Source organism: Malaclemys terrapin, chromosome 5 (assembly GCF_027887155.1).
Source record: "Malaclemys terrapin pileata isolate rMalTer1 chromosome 5, rMalTer1.hap1, whole genome shotgun sequence".
Lineage (NCBI taxonomy): Eukaryota > Metazoa > Chordata > Testudines > Emydidae > Malaclemys > Malaclemys terrapin.
Genome location: NC_071509.1, coordinates 45412191 through 45426508, shown reverse-complemented (window position 1 = coordinate 45426508; position 14318 = coordinate 45412191). Strand labels below are relative to the sequence as shown.

Genomic DNA, 14318 nt, shown 5'->3' with positions numbered 1-14318 from the left:
TCCTCTCTCCCTCTGCTACACCCCATTCACAGCTGGCTGTCCTTTGTTAGTGAAGACCCAGAGCTTGTTGAGGTGCTCAGAAAGGAAGGGGGGGGAGCAATGTCTCTATGGTCACTTGGTGCCTCTGCAACTGGCTGTTTGCCACTGCATCCACTGCTTTTCTCTGCTGCTGATCCTGTGCTGCTGCTGCTTTTCTTTGCTGTGCTGGTTGCATGCTGTCACTATTGGACACTTAATGCCACCTCTGCGATACCATGTTCTGAGGTTCTACCACATAACACAGGTCTTTAGTGATTTCACTGGGTAGCAGGGAGCCTCACTGCCAGTACAGCCCTGCATCGTCTTTCCTTTCATCACTGTCCCTAACCCCAAGACCTTCTCAGGGTTTCACCTCTAGTAATCATTGAACAGAAACAATGACTCACAAGTGAGTCTCATTAGCTCCGCCTTTAAACACTAGAGAGGCGTGGTCAAATGGTGTTTAGGACTTTTTGGACAGAGTACACACCACCAAGTAGGACCACCTGCCCCCACCCCCATCTCTTCCACTGAGATTTGGCATTCCTACCCCCTGCATGGTGAGTAAGGTTCAGTTTAGGGTGACCTCCTCAATCAGGGCAAGCTAATTACAGTTCTGCTGCCCTTTACTTACACAATAAGGATAACATTTAATTACCTCTGCACTCATTACTGAAATGATCCATAACCCAACACCAGACAAAAGTGATACTTTGGCAAAGCAGCTCCATCATGCTGCATACCTAGGCAGAGTAGGCATGTCTATACAAACACAGTCTGTTCCTTAAGTCTTTTCCCCCAGCTCAGCACCAGATGTCAGGGGACAGCTCATTCAGACCCTGCTTACTAGGAAGTTTGCAGAAAGTGCTAGTGCCTGGTTATTTATTTAGTCATAAAAAAAAATTAAAACCATGCAATGTCTGAACAGACGATAATGCACAACATTAGCTTAGTTTGCAGATCAGATTATGAGACCCACTCCAGACTTATTTTGCTGACCTGTAAGATGAGTTTGTAACCTGTGAAAAGTTCCAAATTAAGTATTTCTTCTTTGAGAGAGGCAGGAAAAACCAGTACATCATGGCAGTGCTTGTCCAGACAATAAGTATAACCTTCAAAATCTGACACAGACTCAACTTTTGTGAATCCCTCTTTTTTCAAGTCTTTGTAAATGTCTTCAAGGCTGTTAACATATAACATTCATAACTCATAGTAATCCTGACCACTGAACATACAATGTTCATAACTAAAAATTCACTTGGAACATCTGGATTTTTGCCATAACAAGTATCATAAAAACAGAGCTCAGAGTTAGGGTCTGACGTTTCATACCAAATGTACTGCTGGTGTAAACAGCTGCAGTTCAGCTGACTACAATGGACTTGCATCCATTTACACCACCAGTGAGTTTGTTGCTTATTCTCTGAATCACCCTCTTGAGGAAAGGTAATGCATGAACAAACATTAAGCAATTTGTAATTCATAATACCCATGGTACAGTCATGCAGGTTAAGTGTCATGCAGAAAAATCTTGCATTTGTTTTAATCTACTATTGTTTATACAGTGCCATAAATTTACACTGTACATCGTAAACAGAGGGCCCAACATGACAATCTTTAGTCAGGTCAACTAACATGTCCTCGGGTTGAATATAAGGTGCAGAATCATGTTCAGAGTAAGACACGTTCTCTGCCCTGAAGCTGTCCTAAAATAGACAAGACAGAACATTTTAGGTAAGGAAGGTTATGAAGAAATTACTGGTAAGGAAAACAAGATGTGACAATGATGTCAAGTTATCCATCCTATCAGTTCTTTTAGTACTGTAATAAATACTAAAACTAGTATTATTTACTGACATATACATAAAGAAGCATTTAAAGGAACACTGTCAACTAGCAAAACAATTTTTTAAAAAATCAATTAAAAGTAGTTCTATGTACTATACGTCACTCCCAGAACCCTCTACCAATTTTTGCAGTTTTAAAATAACATTTTTTGTTTTGATATTTTTTCTCCACTTTGTTGCTATGTTCAAGACACAAAAACAAATTGGGGAAACGGACTATGCAGGGGAAACAGTGTGGATGACTATATGCAAAAAGTACGTCTGTACTACACCTGGGAGAGTGCTTCTGAGCACATGCAGACAGACATGCTAGCTCTGCTCAAGATAGCATACTAAAAATAGCAGTGTAGTCAGGGTAGCACAGGCAGCAGCTTGGGCTAGCTGCCTGAGTAAAAACCCACTCAGAACCCGTGAGTACATATTCAGGCACCAACCCTGGCTATATCTTAATTTTTAATGCAATAGCTGTAGCAGAGCTAGCACGTCTGACTACCCACACTGGAACGCGGCCTTCCAGCACAGTGCAGATACACTCAAGGTGTTGTCCAATTCATCAAGTAAATTGGAAAAAAACAATAGAAAATATGTTTTTCCTCTAGCATCTTGTCAGTTATAAGTAACACCTAAGATTACTGTATCACTAGTATGTTAAAAAAATGGCAGATGGAAGTGTGATGTTTAGGGTCTGTTAAATAAACGTTTATTACAAGAAACCCATGCCTTATAAGATAATACTGTACTGTGCAAAATTTTAAAACAAATTCATAGAAGGGCAATATACAATTTAATAGGTATATTTCTAAAATGTTAATTTTACAGATCTTACCTGCTTTTTAATGTATTTATCCAAGCATACAACGGTAAAGCAGAAGCTCTTTGTTCCTGTTTCCGTAGAGTTTCTGGTAGAATATATTCAATTGAAAGAGCATCATGTTTGATTCGACATCTTGCTAGAGCAGCAGCCAATTTGGTCTTAAAACTACAAGTATAAAATGATAGCTTTACCCAGATTAGAAGATTTTAGTTCATTATGATGACTTAACATTTATACTGCAGTAATGCCCAGAGGCCACAATCACGAGTGTGGTCCCATTTTGCAGGACACTGTGCAAAAATGTAGTATGAAACAGTCCCTGCCCCAAGGAGCTTGCAGTCTAAGCCAACATACATAGCTGAGACTATATTACTTAAGCATACAACTGACTCAAATTGAGCCATGTCTCACCCCGACCTCCTGAATTTCAGCTTCTATTTTTAAAAAAAAAAGGAAGTGTGTAGCTGTTAAGGTGAAAAGGGGAAAACCCTGAAAAACATGATGCACTTGTAACCAAAGGCAATGAAATCTGAATTTCCAAGGAGCCTGAAACAATGGTTTTTAAGAAGTGTTAACTGCCTCATTCATAAATGGTGTTAACTCTAATGCCAAATGATGATAATTTATGTGGTCTCTTGTCTTATACTTAGTAAGCACTTTTGACCAGCCAGATTTTGTTGTATTTGAAATCTGTGGTGGAGCAGGGAACTGGGTCTCCAGAGTCCCAGGCTAGCACTCTAAACAGTACTTTAGACCATCCTTCTTCCCAATTGTTGGGGTGGCAATAATGAGTTTGAGAAGAAAAATAATACTTAAAACATTCTACTTCTCCAAAGTGCCACATTTCCATTCAGCAGCAGTCAATGGCACTTTCAGCCACTTTTAACCTACCACCTATTGTAAAAGCCAACACTAGATGTTCGGCAGGCTTTTTTAATGGAGATATTGTATTGAAGGAAAGCGGTAGGGTTACATACATCTTTTCTCAACTTTCAGTACACATGCTAAGTTTTTCTAAGCTTTACCGTTGTTTAAGGGTTCTTGGAATATTTGAAGCTTTACTCTCTCTTTCCCATCCCCCAGAAGCCCAAGACTTGAATTTGAATAGTGTTATTCTTCCAAGCTTTATAACCAAACAGCTACTTTCAACTGATATTCTTTCACCAAAAAGAATGTTGAATATTGCATGGTTTTCACCATGGGGGCCCAACAACCATCCCATATTGCTAAATGGGAGTGGAGTCCTGATTCGGTGGAAGGAGTTTCAAATATGGAAAAGCGTGACAACCACTGGACTGTTGAATAGCTCCCAATTTAGCTTTTAAACCAGAAGGAGGAATAAGAAACGGTTACTGACCTTTCATAACTGTTGTTGTTCTTCGAGATGCGCACCAGATGCACATTTGTCAGCGATTTTTTCCCTCAGTGGTACCCATAGGGCCGTCTCTAGCACCCTCTGGAACCACGCGCATATGCGCCGCTATAAGAGACAACGTCAGCCCCCACACACTCTAAGTTCCTTCTTGCCAGTAACTCTGAGAGGGGTAGGAGGGTGGATCATGGAATGGACATGAGCAACACAGACGGCACTAGTGTCAGTCCTACATATGCCACTGAGGGAAAAAACTGCAGCAACTGTGCACATGGGGTGCACATTCTTAGCATGGAATGGACATGAGCAAGCACTCGAAGAAGAAATGTAGCTAAAAAGGCCACAGACTGGTGTAGAAAGGGCAGAGGGGTTTCTTGGGGACAGGAAGGGGAAAGATAATCCAGGATATTTTAAAGAGCAAGATCTATTTGACTATATTAATATTATGTAAGTAATTGAGAAAACCTTTTTCTCTACTATTTTCTTTTGCGCTTTTAGTAGGAACTACTTTTCACAGTGAAAGGATGTTGTACAAATCCTTACAAAATTAATCAGGTGGCTGAAGGCATTCATTTATCTTTTTCAGAAAATTAGAAACAGGAAATTTTTTTAATAATGGAAATGCTTCCTCAGTCAGAAGCATAGTATAATGTAGCTCTGAATTTGTGAGGAACAACACAAAATTACATTTGGGCAATCTTTGGCATTTTTGCTTTGTTCACTCAGGCTCATACCCTCACCACATTCTGTCTCACAGGCCCAATAGGCAACAGAACTAGAGTCAAACAGACTGCTGCATGCATTTTCTAGCATGTCATGTAACTGCTCTGCAGGGGCTCAATCAGAAGCAGTGCAGAAAATGTTTTGGGCATGCTCACGGGCCTGGCCAATTGATTTGTGAAACATACCCTACATAGAAGCCATACAACAGATGCAATAGCAACTGCGAAATAGTTTTACTATACCTCTGTAGTTTAGAAAAGCAGGAAGGAAGATTCCTGATAATTCCCATCCCCAGCCCCTGTACACAAACCCTGGTTAATCAGGATTTGAACAGAAAGGAGAATTTAAGCTTACCATTCCTCAACCATGATGGTCTTTTTGTCTCTAAAGTACTTAGAATATATTTCAACTGGAGCTGGAAGATATAATTTCCAGTTTAAGTAGACATATTCATCCAAGCTCTGACTATGTACCCAGGGTCTTGGACAGGACTGTACTCAGGGCAGCTAGCCCATCCAACTGCTTGTGCCAGTGCAGCTACAATTCTATTTTTAGCATGCTACCGTGATCGTAACTAGCAGAAATTACAAGCCAGAAATTACATCTTCCAGCTCCAGTGCAAAGATACCTTTACTGTCCTCAAGGGGTGCCTGACACAGATCTGTTCAGCAATTCGTCAGGCTGTTCTAAATTCAATAGTGAGACCATATTCTCCCACGAATCCAGTGGCTTTACTAAGTAAATATACTGCAGAGGGAATGATTTGGCATTACTTTAAATATGAGACTTATCAGATTCTTTGTTCGATGTCTTATGAAAGTACCTCTAAAATAACCTAGAGGAAGTACGGTAGAGCAGAATGCAAGGCTGTTAGGTGTTTTACAGAGATTCCTTGGTTCTTTACCACACCATGCTCATCTTTCTGAATCTGTTTATTGAATGATGGAGTAATGTTTTTTCATATTGACTTGGTCTGAGGTTTTCTGGATTTTTCCATCAGATAAGCAACAGAAATAAAGCACTACATTTTTACTTCAAAAGTATTCCATCAGCAGTTTTGACTAAATACAAGTTTAATCTTAACTTTAGGAATTCAGAAGTTTCTCTTTGAAACCAAATCATCTTTAAAGAAGCCCACTATGGCTTGAGATGAAAACAGATGTTTACAATATTTGCAATTTTAAAAACCTATTATAGGTTATATAAGTCTATATTTATGCCCACTTAGAAAATTACCTATAACATATACCTGTATAGATAATGTTCTACATCTCTGACTTCTGGTATTGATTCCTCTTCATCAGAAATCTGTCGGGCTTGAAACTTTCGATCTTGGAGGTCATACAACATTACAACAATTAAACTGGTCAATTCATCTGGCTGCAACAGGAAAATAACCATTTAGAGAAATGGAAACAAAACAGGTCCCAATCATACAAAGAGATCCACCTCCAGACCTTTACACTCACAGAAGAACTATGTCTTCATTAGGACTACACATAAGAGTCGACATAGGTGGTTCCTTTAGAGAGATTGCTATGTATTATGGAGACTTATTTTGAATGAAAAATAGGTAGAGACATGATTTTAAGTGCCTACCTTTTCATCAATAAGACAGACTTTTATTAACTATTTTTATTGAAACACCCAAACTTTTAGTTCTCCAAGGTGAAGAAAAAAAATGGTTACATTTCTTTCCTTTAGAGTTTACAATTATAATTTTCCCCTCACCCTCCAACTATATTGTTCTCTTTTGCAGCAGATTGCAGATATATTAGAACAGTATTCCTCTTCATCCGACTGGTAACAGAAAAGTTACAGTAGGCAGCTTTAAATGTTAAATGATTGGCAAAAGTGTTCAAATTTTTCTGTTCATAAAGATCATTTTAGAAGTAGAATTTGACTGTTGTACAGTCAGTAATATTCAAGGTAAGAGAAGCACACAATACCTTTTTAATAGCTTTTCATTTTATTGCATAACATTCAAAGTGTAAGATTTTTTTTAAAAAATCAGTATTGATTCAACCACTGCTACCACAGAAAAATTATTTCCATGCTGTCCTCAGCATTCTTATTAGAAATTTTCCACAACTGACACTAATTCAAAATCTTGTTGGAATTAGCAGGGGCATCCAGGACTGAATGAGCATGAATAGATTACTTTCAGCCCTAGGGGTTCTCTCATCAGATAAGAGTTGAGGCTCATTCTCAGGGTAGGTTGGCACTACTGCTGCCAAGCTGTATCTGTTGTATGAACTTCAGTCCCCTAAACTGTAAATCTAATACCATTCATGTGTAATACATTCACACATAAGTTAAAGAGGAAGGAAAGAAATGGTGTTTTTATATATATAGGTATAAGTATACAAAGTATGTTAACTAGAAAAAAAGGAACTGATCCTCACAATAAACCCATGAATTAGGGAAATATTTTTATTTTACTAATCGGCAGACTGAAGTGCAAAGATATTAAGTAGCCACAGTTTTCCAAACTTGAATATCTGAAGTCAGCCACCTAAAATCCATATTTTGGCACCTACATAAGTGTCCTGACTTTCAAAGGTGCACAGTACTGTAAGATCAGTTTGAAGTCATTAAGTCAATGAGATATGGAGATGCTTACCCCTTATTTAAGTGCCTAAATTTGGCTTTAGGTGATATTACGCTAAAATTTTCAAACCTGGGCACTTAAGTCTCCTGTCTTAACCACAGTACTAACTTTGCTCCTTTAAAGTTCAGTTTAGCTTATTTAATACCCAGCATTGAGAACGTGAAGGTTTAAGGTTTTGTAAAGTATACAGCTTTTAATACAAAACTGTAGACAAAGTTATTGATAAGTTTATGAAATATTATGATAAAAAGCTAACCTCTCCAAGCAGCTTTCATTATTTCTTTGATTATAGATCATGAAATCTTAGAAATATAGGATTGGAATGGACCTCAAGAGGTCATCTATTGCATCCCTGCCCGCCCACATGTCCACAAAACCAGGATTAAATATACCTAGACCTAAAAATGCAATGAGGGAAATTTCATCTGGGGGAGAGGGGAGCGGAGAACCATCATTGAGGAGAAGGTTACTCACTTTGTGCACTAACTGAGGTTCTTCTAGATGGTTGTCCCTGTGGGTTCTCCACTTTAGGTATCTTAGTACCCTGCGCTTGTAATTCTGAGATTTGTAGTATCAGTGCCTAGGTTGGCCGCGCATGTGTAGCATGTGTAGCAGCTGTCTCGCACCGCTACGGGTGTCTACCTAGTGTGCGCAGCCAACCCTCCCCCAGGTTCTTCTCTACCTCCTGAGGATCAGTGTGAAACTACAAAGTCGGATAGTGGAGCACCCACAGGGACAACCATCTCGAAGAACCTGTTACTGCACAAGTTGAGTAACCTTCTCTTCTTCGAGGAGTGTCCCTGTGGGTGCCCCACTTTAGGTGACTGTTGAGCAGTTCCCCTCAGTGGAGGGGAGGGGCTTCAGAGTTGGTTTATGTACAGTGGATAGCACTGAGAGTCCAAACTGAACGTCTACAGTTGATTGTTGTTCTAAAGCGTAGTGTTTAGTAAAGATATGGACTGATGCCCAGGTAGCTGCTTTACAAATGTCTGTGATGGGCAAATTGTTGAGAAAGGCCACAGTGTCGACATTGCTCTGGTGGAGTGTGTGCAAAGTCCGGAGGGAGCAGGCAGATTGTTGTTTTGGTAACAAATAGCATGCCAGAATGTCTATGCTGTTGGTGATGCACCATTGCCAGAGATGAACTATTTCTGAACAGAGGGGATATGACCGAGCCCTCTTGGCAGTTTATACAAAACACGGTTGCTAGATTGTTCATGAGAATCTTTACAGTCTTCTTGTGAATTAGAGGAAGAAAGCGCTGGCAAGCATTTCGGACTGCCCTTAGCTCCAGTAAGTTTATGTGGAGACTGGATTCTGCTAGAGACCAGTGACCCTGGATGGTATTGTCGCATAAGTGTGCCCCCCAACCCAGGAGGGAAGCGTCTGTGGTGATCATCACAGATAGAACTTTTTGTAGGAAGGGAACACCTGAGCAGGTGTTGGTAGGGTGTGTGCCCATATGAGCAAGTGCTTTATTCTGCAAGGCATCATGAGATGTCTGTTGAGGGAGTGTCTGTGCAGACTATAGACAGTGAGGAGACAGGCCTGTAAACATCTCATGTGGAGCTTGGCATATTTTACAACAAACGTTGTAGCGTCATGTAAGCACAAAACTTGTAAGCACATTCTGGCGGACATTTGGGGGCTGCCCCTAACTGTTGTAATTAGATTGGTTAAAGTGAGGAAGCATTGGGGTAATCTCGCTGTCACCTTGAGATTGCCCCTATAAACTCCAAATGTTGGGTAGGTATCGTAGTGGACTTCTGAAGATTTATTTGTAAGCCCAAGGCCATAAAAAGGGTTATTGTTGTGTAAGTGGCACTGGTTGCTGCCTGTTGCATTGGTGCCTTTAGAAGACAGTCATCTAAACATGGAAAGATCATCACCTTCTGCCTGTGGAGGTGAGCAGTCATGTCGGCAAGAACTTTGGAAAAGACCCTTGGGGCGGTGGAAAGGTGAAAGGAAGCACTCTTTATTTGAAATGTTGTTTCCCTAGGGTGAAGTGCAGGAATCGTCTGTGTGCCAGATGGATGGTAACATGAAAGTAAATGTCTTGTAGGTCGAGGGCCGAGAGTCAATCTCCTTTCTCCAATGTCGGAATTATTGTGGATAGAGTCACCATTTTGGAATGTTGTGTTTTCATGAACTTGTTGAGTTTCCATAAATCTATGATGGGCCTCCACTCTCCCCAATTTTTTTCGGAGTGAGAAAATAATGGAAATAAAATCCTCTCTCCCCCTGTGTTGAACTGGTACAGGTTCCACAGCACCTAACTGTAGAGGTTTATTTCCCGTTGTAACATGTGCTTGTGAGAGGGGTCCCTGAGGAGGGACGGGGAAGGGGAAGGGGAATGGATAGGTGGAATAGAAATAAAGGGGATGGAGTAACCCTGCTGGATAATTTCCAGAACCCATTTGTCTGTAGTGATGGTCTTCCAGACTGGGTAATATGGTGACAAAATGTAAATCCCGAATTAGGGAATGTGAGGTTCTCGTGTCCTCGACCAACACTCAAAATGTTTGCCTGGAAGTAGATGGTTGAGACATGGATGAATGATCTTGGGGCTGCCGGTGTCTAGACTGACATTGTTTGCGGCATTGGTCATACTGTCATTGGGGTTGAGTGTATTGACCAGTGCAAAATCGTGGATTGTAAAATCTGCCTTGTTTCTTTTTATTTGGAGGGACAAATTCCAAGTTTCTTCAGGGTCGCCTGTGAGTCCTTCAAGATGTGCAAGGACGCGTTGGTGTTGTATGCAAACAGTTTTTGGCCTTCAAAAGGTAAGTCCGCGATTGTGGCTTGAACTTCCCTCGGAAACCCGGACAGATCAGAGAATCATAGACTTTAAGGTCAGAAGGGACCATTATGATCACCTAGTCTGACCTCCTGCACAATGCAGGCCACAGAATCTCCCCCAACCACTCCTGTATCAAACCTGTGTCTGAGCCATTGAAGTCCTCAAATCATGGTTTAAAGACTTCAAGGTACAGAGACTCTTCCAGCAAGTGACCCGTGCCCCATGCTGCAGAGGAAGGCGAAAAACCCCCAGGGCTTCTGCCAATCTGCCCTGGAGGAAAATTCCTTCCCGACCCCAAATATGGCGATCAGCTAAATCCTGAGCATGTGGGCAAGACTCACCAGCCAGACACCCAGGAAAGAATTCTCTGTAGTAACTCAGATCCCACCCCATCTAACATCCCATCACAAGCCATTGGGCATATTTAATCACTAGTAGTCAAAGACGAATTAATTGCCAAAATTAGGCTATCCCATTACACCATACCCTCCATAAACTTATCAAGCTTAGTCTTGAAGCCAGAGATGTAGCCAGGAAGCACAATGCCTAACAACGGATGTAGCAATCAAATATGTCCGCAGAATTGAGAGAAGCCTGGAGGGCCATTCTGGCGATGAGAGAACCCTTCGCGATGGCTTCAAGATTGAGCTTGATCAATTTTTGGAGGGGACAGTATGATGAGACTGCATGTGGCCCATCTGTGACTACTAATAGCAAATATCCCCAACAGCCAACGACGGGATTCTAGAGGGGGAGGGATTGAGTTACTGCAGTGAATTCTTTCCCAGGTGTCTCTCTGGTGACTCTTGCCAACACGCTCAGGGTCCAGATGATCACCATATTTGGGGTCAGGAAGGAATTTCCCCCCAGGGCAGATTGGCATAGACCCCGGGGTGTGGGGGTTCGTCTTCCTCTGCAGCATGGGGTACAGGTTACTTGTAGGTTTCAACTAGAGTAAATGGTGGATTCTCTAACTTGAAGTCTTCAGTAACTCAGCCAGAGGTTATGGATCTATTACAGGGGTCGGTGGGTGATGTTTTCTGGCCTGCAACATGGAGGAGGTCAGACAAGATGATTATGATAGTCCTTGCAGGCCTTTAAGTCTATGAGGGCAAAAGGAGACTTTTAGCCACTCTCCTGGTCCTGGGCTGCTTTAGGGACTGGAGAAGCTCCTGAAGTAACAGGCAGCCCTGGTGGCGTGTGTAAGTCACAGCAGCCTCCTCAGGCTGCCATATGGGCTGCTGTACTGTTGAAATCTCTGCAGCACTGCATGCTGCAGCCACACCTTACATATGCTGCTCCGACCCTACACATCACAACTTGAGTTGGGGTGCACCAAAGACAGCCTATGGCTGTCTTCCGCTGTCCTCTGTTCTCCAGGGAAATCCTCCCCTGGTTAAATACAGGATTTTATGGCCTCTTTAAATTGCTCTGCCCTTATATTTTGCAAAAAGAGACCACAACAAGGATGGAAATGTCACCCTAAGTCCTCATCTCTAAATATTGCCTTTCCAGAAAAGGGTTGAACTTGACTGAAGTAACAACATGAGGGAAGTTTCTGCTGAGCCTCCCCCTTCTTGAGGAGAAAACAGAAGACTCCAGAATTTCTTTAGCTGTCAGAATTTCCACACCATGAGTGCTACTAAATTAATTCAAAATTAAGAGTATAATAAGCTTTAGAACATTTTCAAACTTCTTAGTTTAAGTATTCCCTTTAACATTCTGGCTATTCAAAGTTGTCAACCCCTTACAAAGCATGGCTACAAATGGCAAGCATAAACGGCTGAATCTTCAGTATGAGTAGTGTAGCAAGGCGGTGTGGTGCCCCTCCAGCCCACATAGGGCCGAACTTCCCCTAACCCCAACGTGTGCGGAGCCACCGGGTCCGGTGCCCGCCCCTCCGAGGTCACGGCCCCGACCCGGAAGTATAAAAGCCCGCCTGCAGAGTTCAGTGCAGCCCAGGCCGGCAGAGAGAGCAGACGTCCCAGGCCGAGCTCCCGCTTGGGAGACAGCCGCAGGCCACAAGCCACCTGCTACCCCACTGCACCGGTCGAGCCTACCTCTCGCCAGGTACCCCGAGGAGGACTGGCCAAGCCTGCCCCGGGCCCGCTACCCCGAGGAGGACTGGCCAAGCCTGCCCCGGGCCCGCTACCCCGAGGAGGACTGGCCAAGCCTGCCCCGGGCCCGCTACCCCGAGGAGGACTGGCCAAGCCTGCCCCAGGCCAGCTACCCTGGTGGAGAGCTGTCAGACCTGCCCCCAAGCCCCGCACCAGAGGAACCGATGCTGTTGGACTGGCCCGAACCCGGTGTCGCCAACGAGGTAGGCCCCGAGGGGGAACACGGAAGTAGCCCGGGGGTAGCCGACCCCGGTCAGGCTGCAGAGACATGTGAGCCGATGTCAGTGTGTTTCGGTCAGGACACCCCACTGACCAGCAGCGGCAGTAACCGCTGCTAGGGCCCCGGGCTGGGACACAGTGGAGTGGGTGGGCCTGCGTCCCCCCCCGCCACCCACACTCACGGGCAGCAATCTTCCCCCTCATCAAACGCTCAGGTAGGAACCTGGGCCTCCCCCAAGTGTATTGTTGCTCAGCCCCCACACCAGAGGCCTGAGCCCCTTAACTGACTGTTGCTCAGACCCCGCACCAGAGGGCCTGAGCGCCTTAACTGACGGTTGCTCAGACCCTACACCAAAAGGCCTGAGCTAGCTGATTGTTTGCTCAGCCCTGCCTGAGGGCCTGAGCTCCCTGAACTGTGGGTTGCTCAGCCCCTGCATAAAGGGGCCTGAGCTTTGACTGTCTGTGCTGTAGTGAGTCGGTGTGGTGCCCCTCCGTCCTGGAGAGTAGAGCCCCGGCGCGAACCTACTACAAGTAGGTTCCTTTGTACAACTATTTTTCTGTTGTATGCATTTATAATTCCCCTGTCCTCTCTCTCTCCCCACAGCTGAAAATTTAGCCCGGCGATTTAACAGGTCTAAATTGTATGAAGCTTCAAAAGGTAAAATAAGATTTAAAAGTACTTCAGTATCCTTCAGAATGACAAAGATGCTAGATCCATATAATAATGAACTGCACTATAAAGTAATGCTTACTTTCTAACAGAAAGTTACTTACTATTGACTGACATGGGTAAAAACAGCTATCTAACAATATATTTTCAAGTAGATCTTGATCTGCAAGAGAAGAAAATACTGGTTAAATACATTTGTACAATACTGTAAAGTTTGTAGTATAAGTCAATAAAATTCATAACCAAGGCAAAGATTGAAAAATAAATTAATAGTTTAAAGACATAGTAAATTGTTAAAATCTTCTGATATTGCTTAAAGTACAAATTTAGCTGCAAAAAGTAAAATATCAAGGTAGCTGAATTCAGATCTGCCATTCATGTCAGAGTATTATAAGTTCAATGCAAAACATTTTAAAATGTACATTAGGTTTCTTAAATGCTTAAATTTATAAATATATGAAAGTTACATAGGTGTCTTGATCCCTCAAGTATTTCAATATAGCTATTTCTACTTTATAGACTTCCCAATAATGGCTCCTTAAGGCAAAGATGCCTGTCTGCCATATATACTATTAGTTATAGAAGTGGGGATGGCTTAAGTTCTCTCCCCCTTCTGGAGACATAGGGTGAAATCCTGGCCCCACTGAAGTCAATGGCAAAATTGACATAATTGGCAACAATGGGGCCAGAATTTCACGCATCTTCTGAGGAACCCTGGAAATGAGAATGGTAGATGACATTCCCAGCTCTAGGACACAGCATCCACTAATGCTGCTTCAGACTTTTTTCTTTCAGAGCACTTCCAAGGATTTTCTTCTGAAGAAAATAGGTTAATATTACTGCACTGTACCTGCATATTACTTTTAAGAAAACCACACACCTGCCATGGAGAGAATACTTTTCTTGGTACCTTTGACTCAACTAAATCCACAATAGTATTTAGTTATGGAATGGTATGCATGACTATTAAAGACTTCTATGCCCATAAAGGAGAGGCAGTATAAAACAGTGCCCATACTTGTTCAAATGTGTCGCTACTGCAAGGTTGTTTGACATCACTAAGTGGCTTCAGATAGCTTTGCCCACTGTTGCACTTGCCCTCATCAGGAAAGCAAATGAAAGGACAA

General features: G+C 42.7%; 1 protein-coding gene across 4 annotated transcripts in view; it reads right to left on the bottom strand.

Annotated features, from left to right (window-relative positions):
• Positions 1-14318, bottom strand: part of NSUN7 (NOP2/Sun RNA methyltransferase family member 7) — a 54645-nt gene that overhangs the window by 24066 nt on the left and 16261 nt on the right. For all 4 annotated transcript variants that reach the window (XM_054030185.1, XM_054030187.1, XM_054030184.1 and 1 more), the window contains 4 exons: positions 13296-13354; positions 6024-6154; positions 2692-2844; positions 1018-1201 (listed from right to left, as the gene is read on the bottom strand). In XM_054030185.1, coding sequence (XP_053886160.1) covers positions 1018-1201; positions 2692-2844; positions 6024-6154; positions 13296-13354 — 527 coding nt within the window. The remainder of the gene's footprint in view (positions 1-1017; positions 1202-2691; positions 2845-6023; positions 6155-13295; positions 13355-14318) is intronic.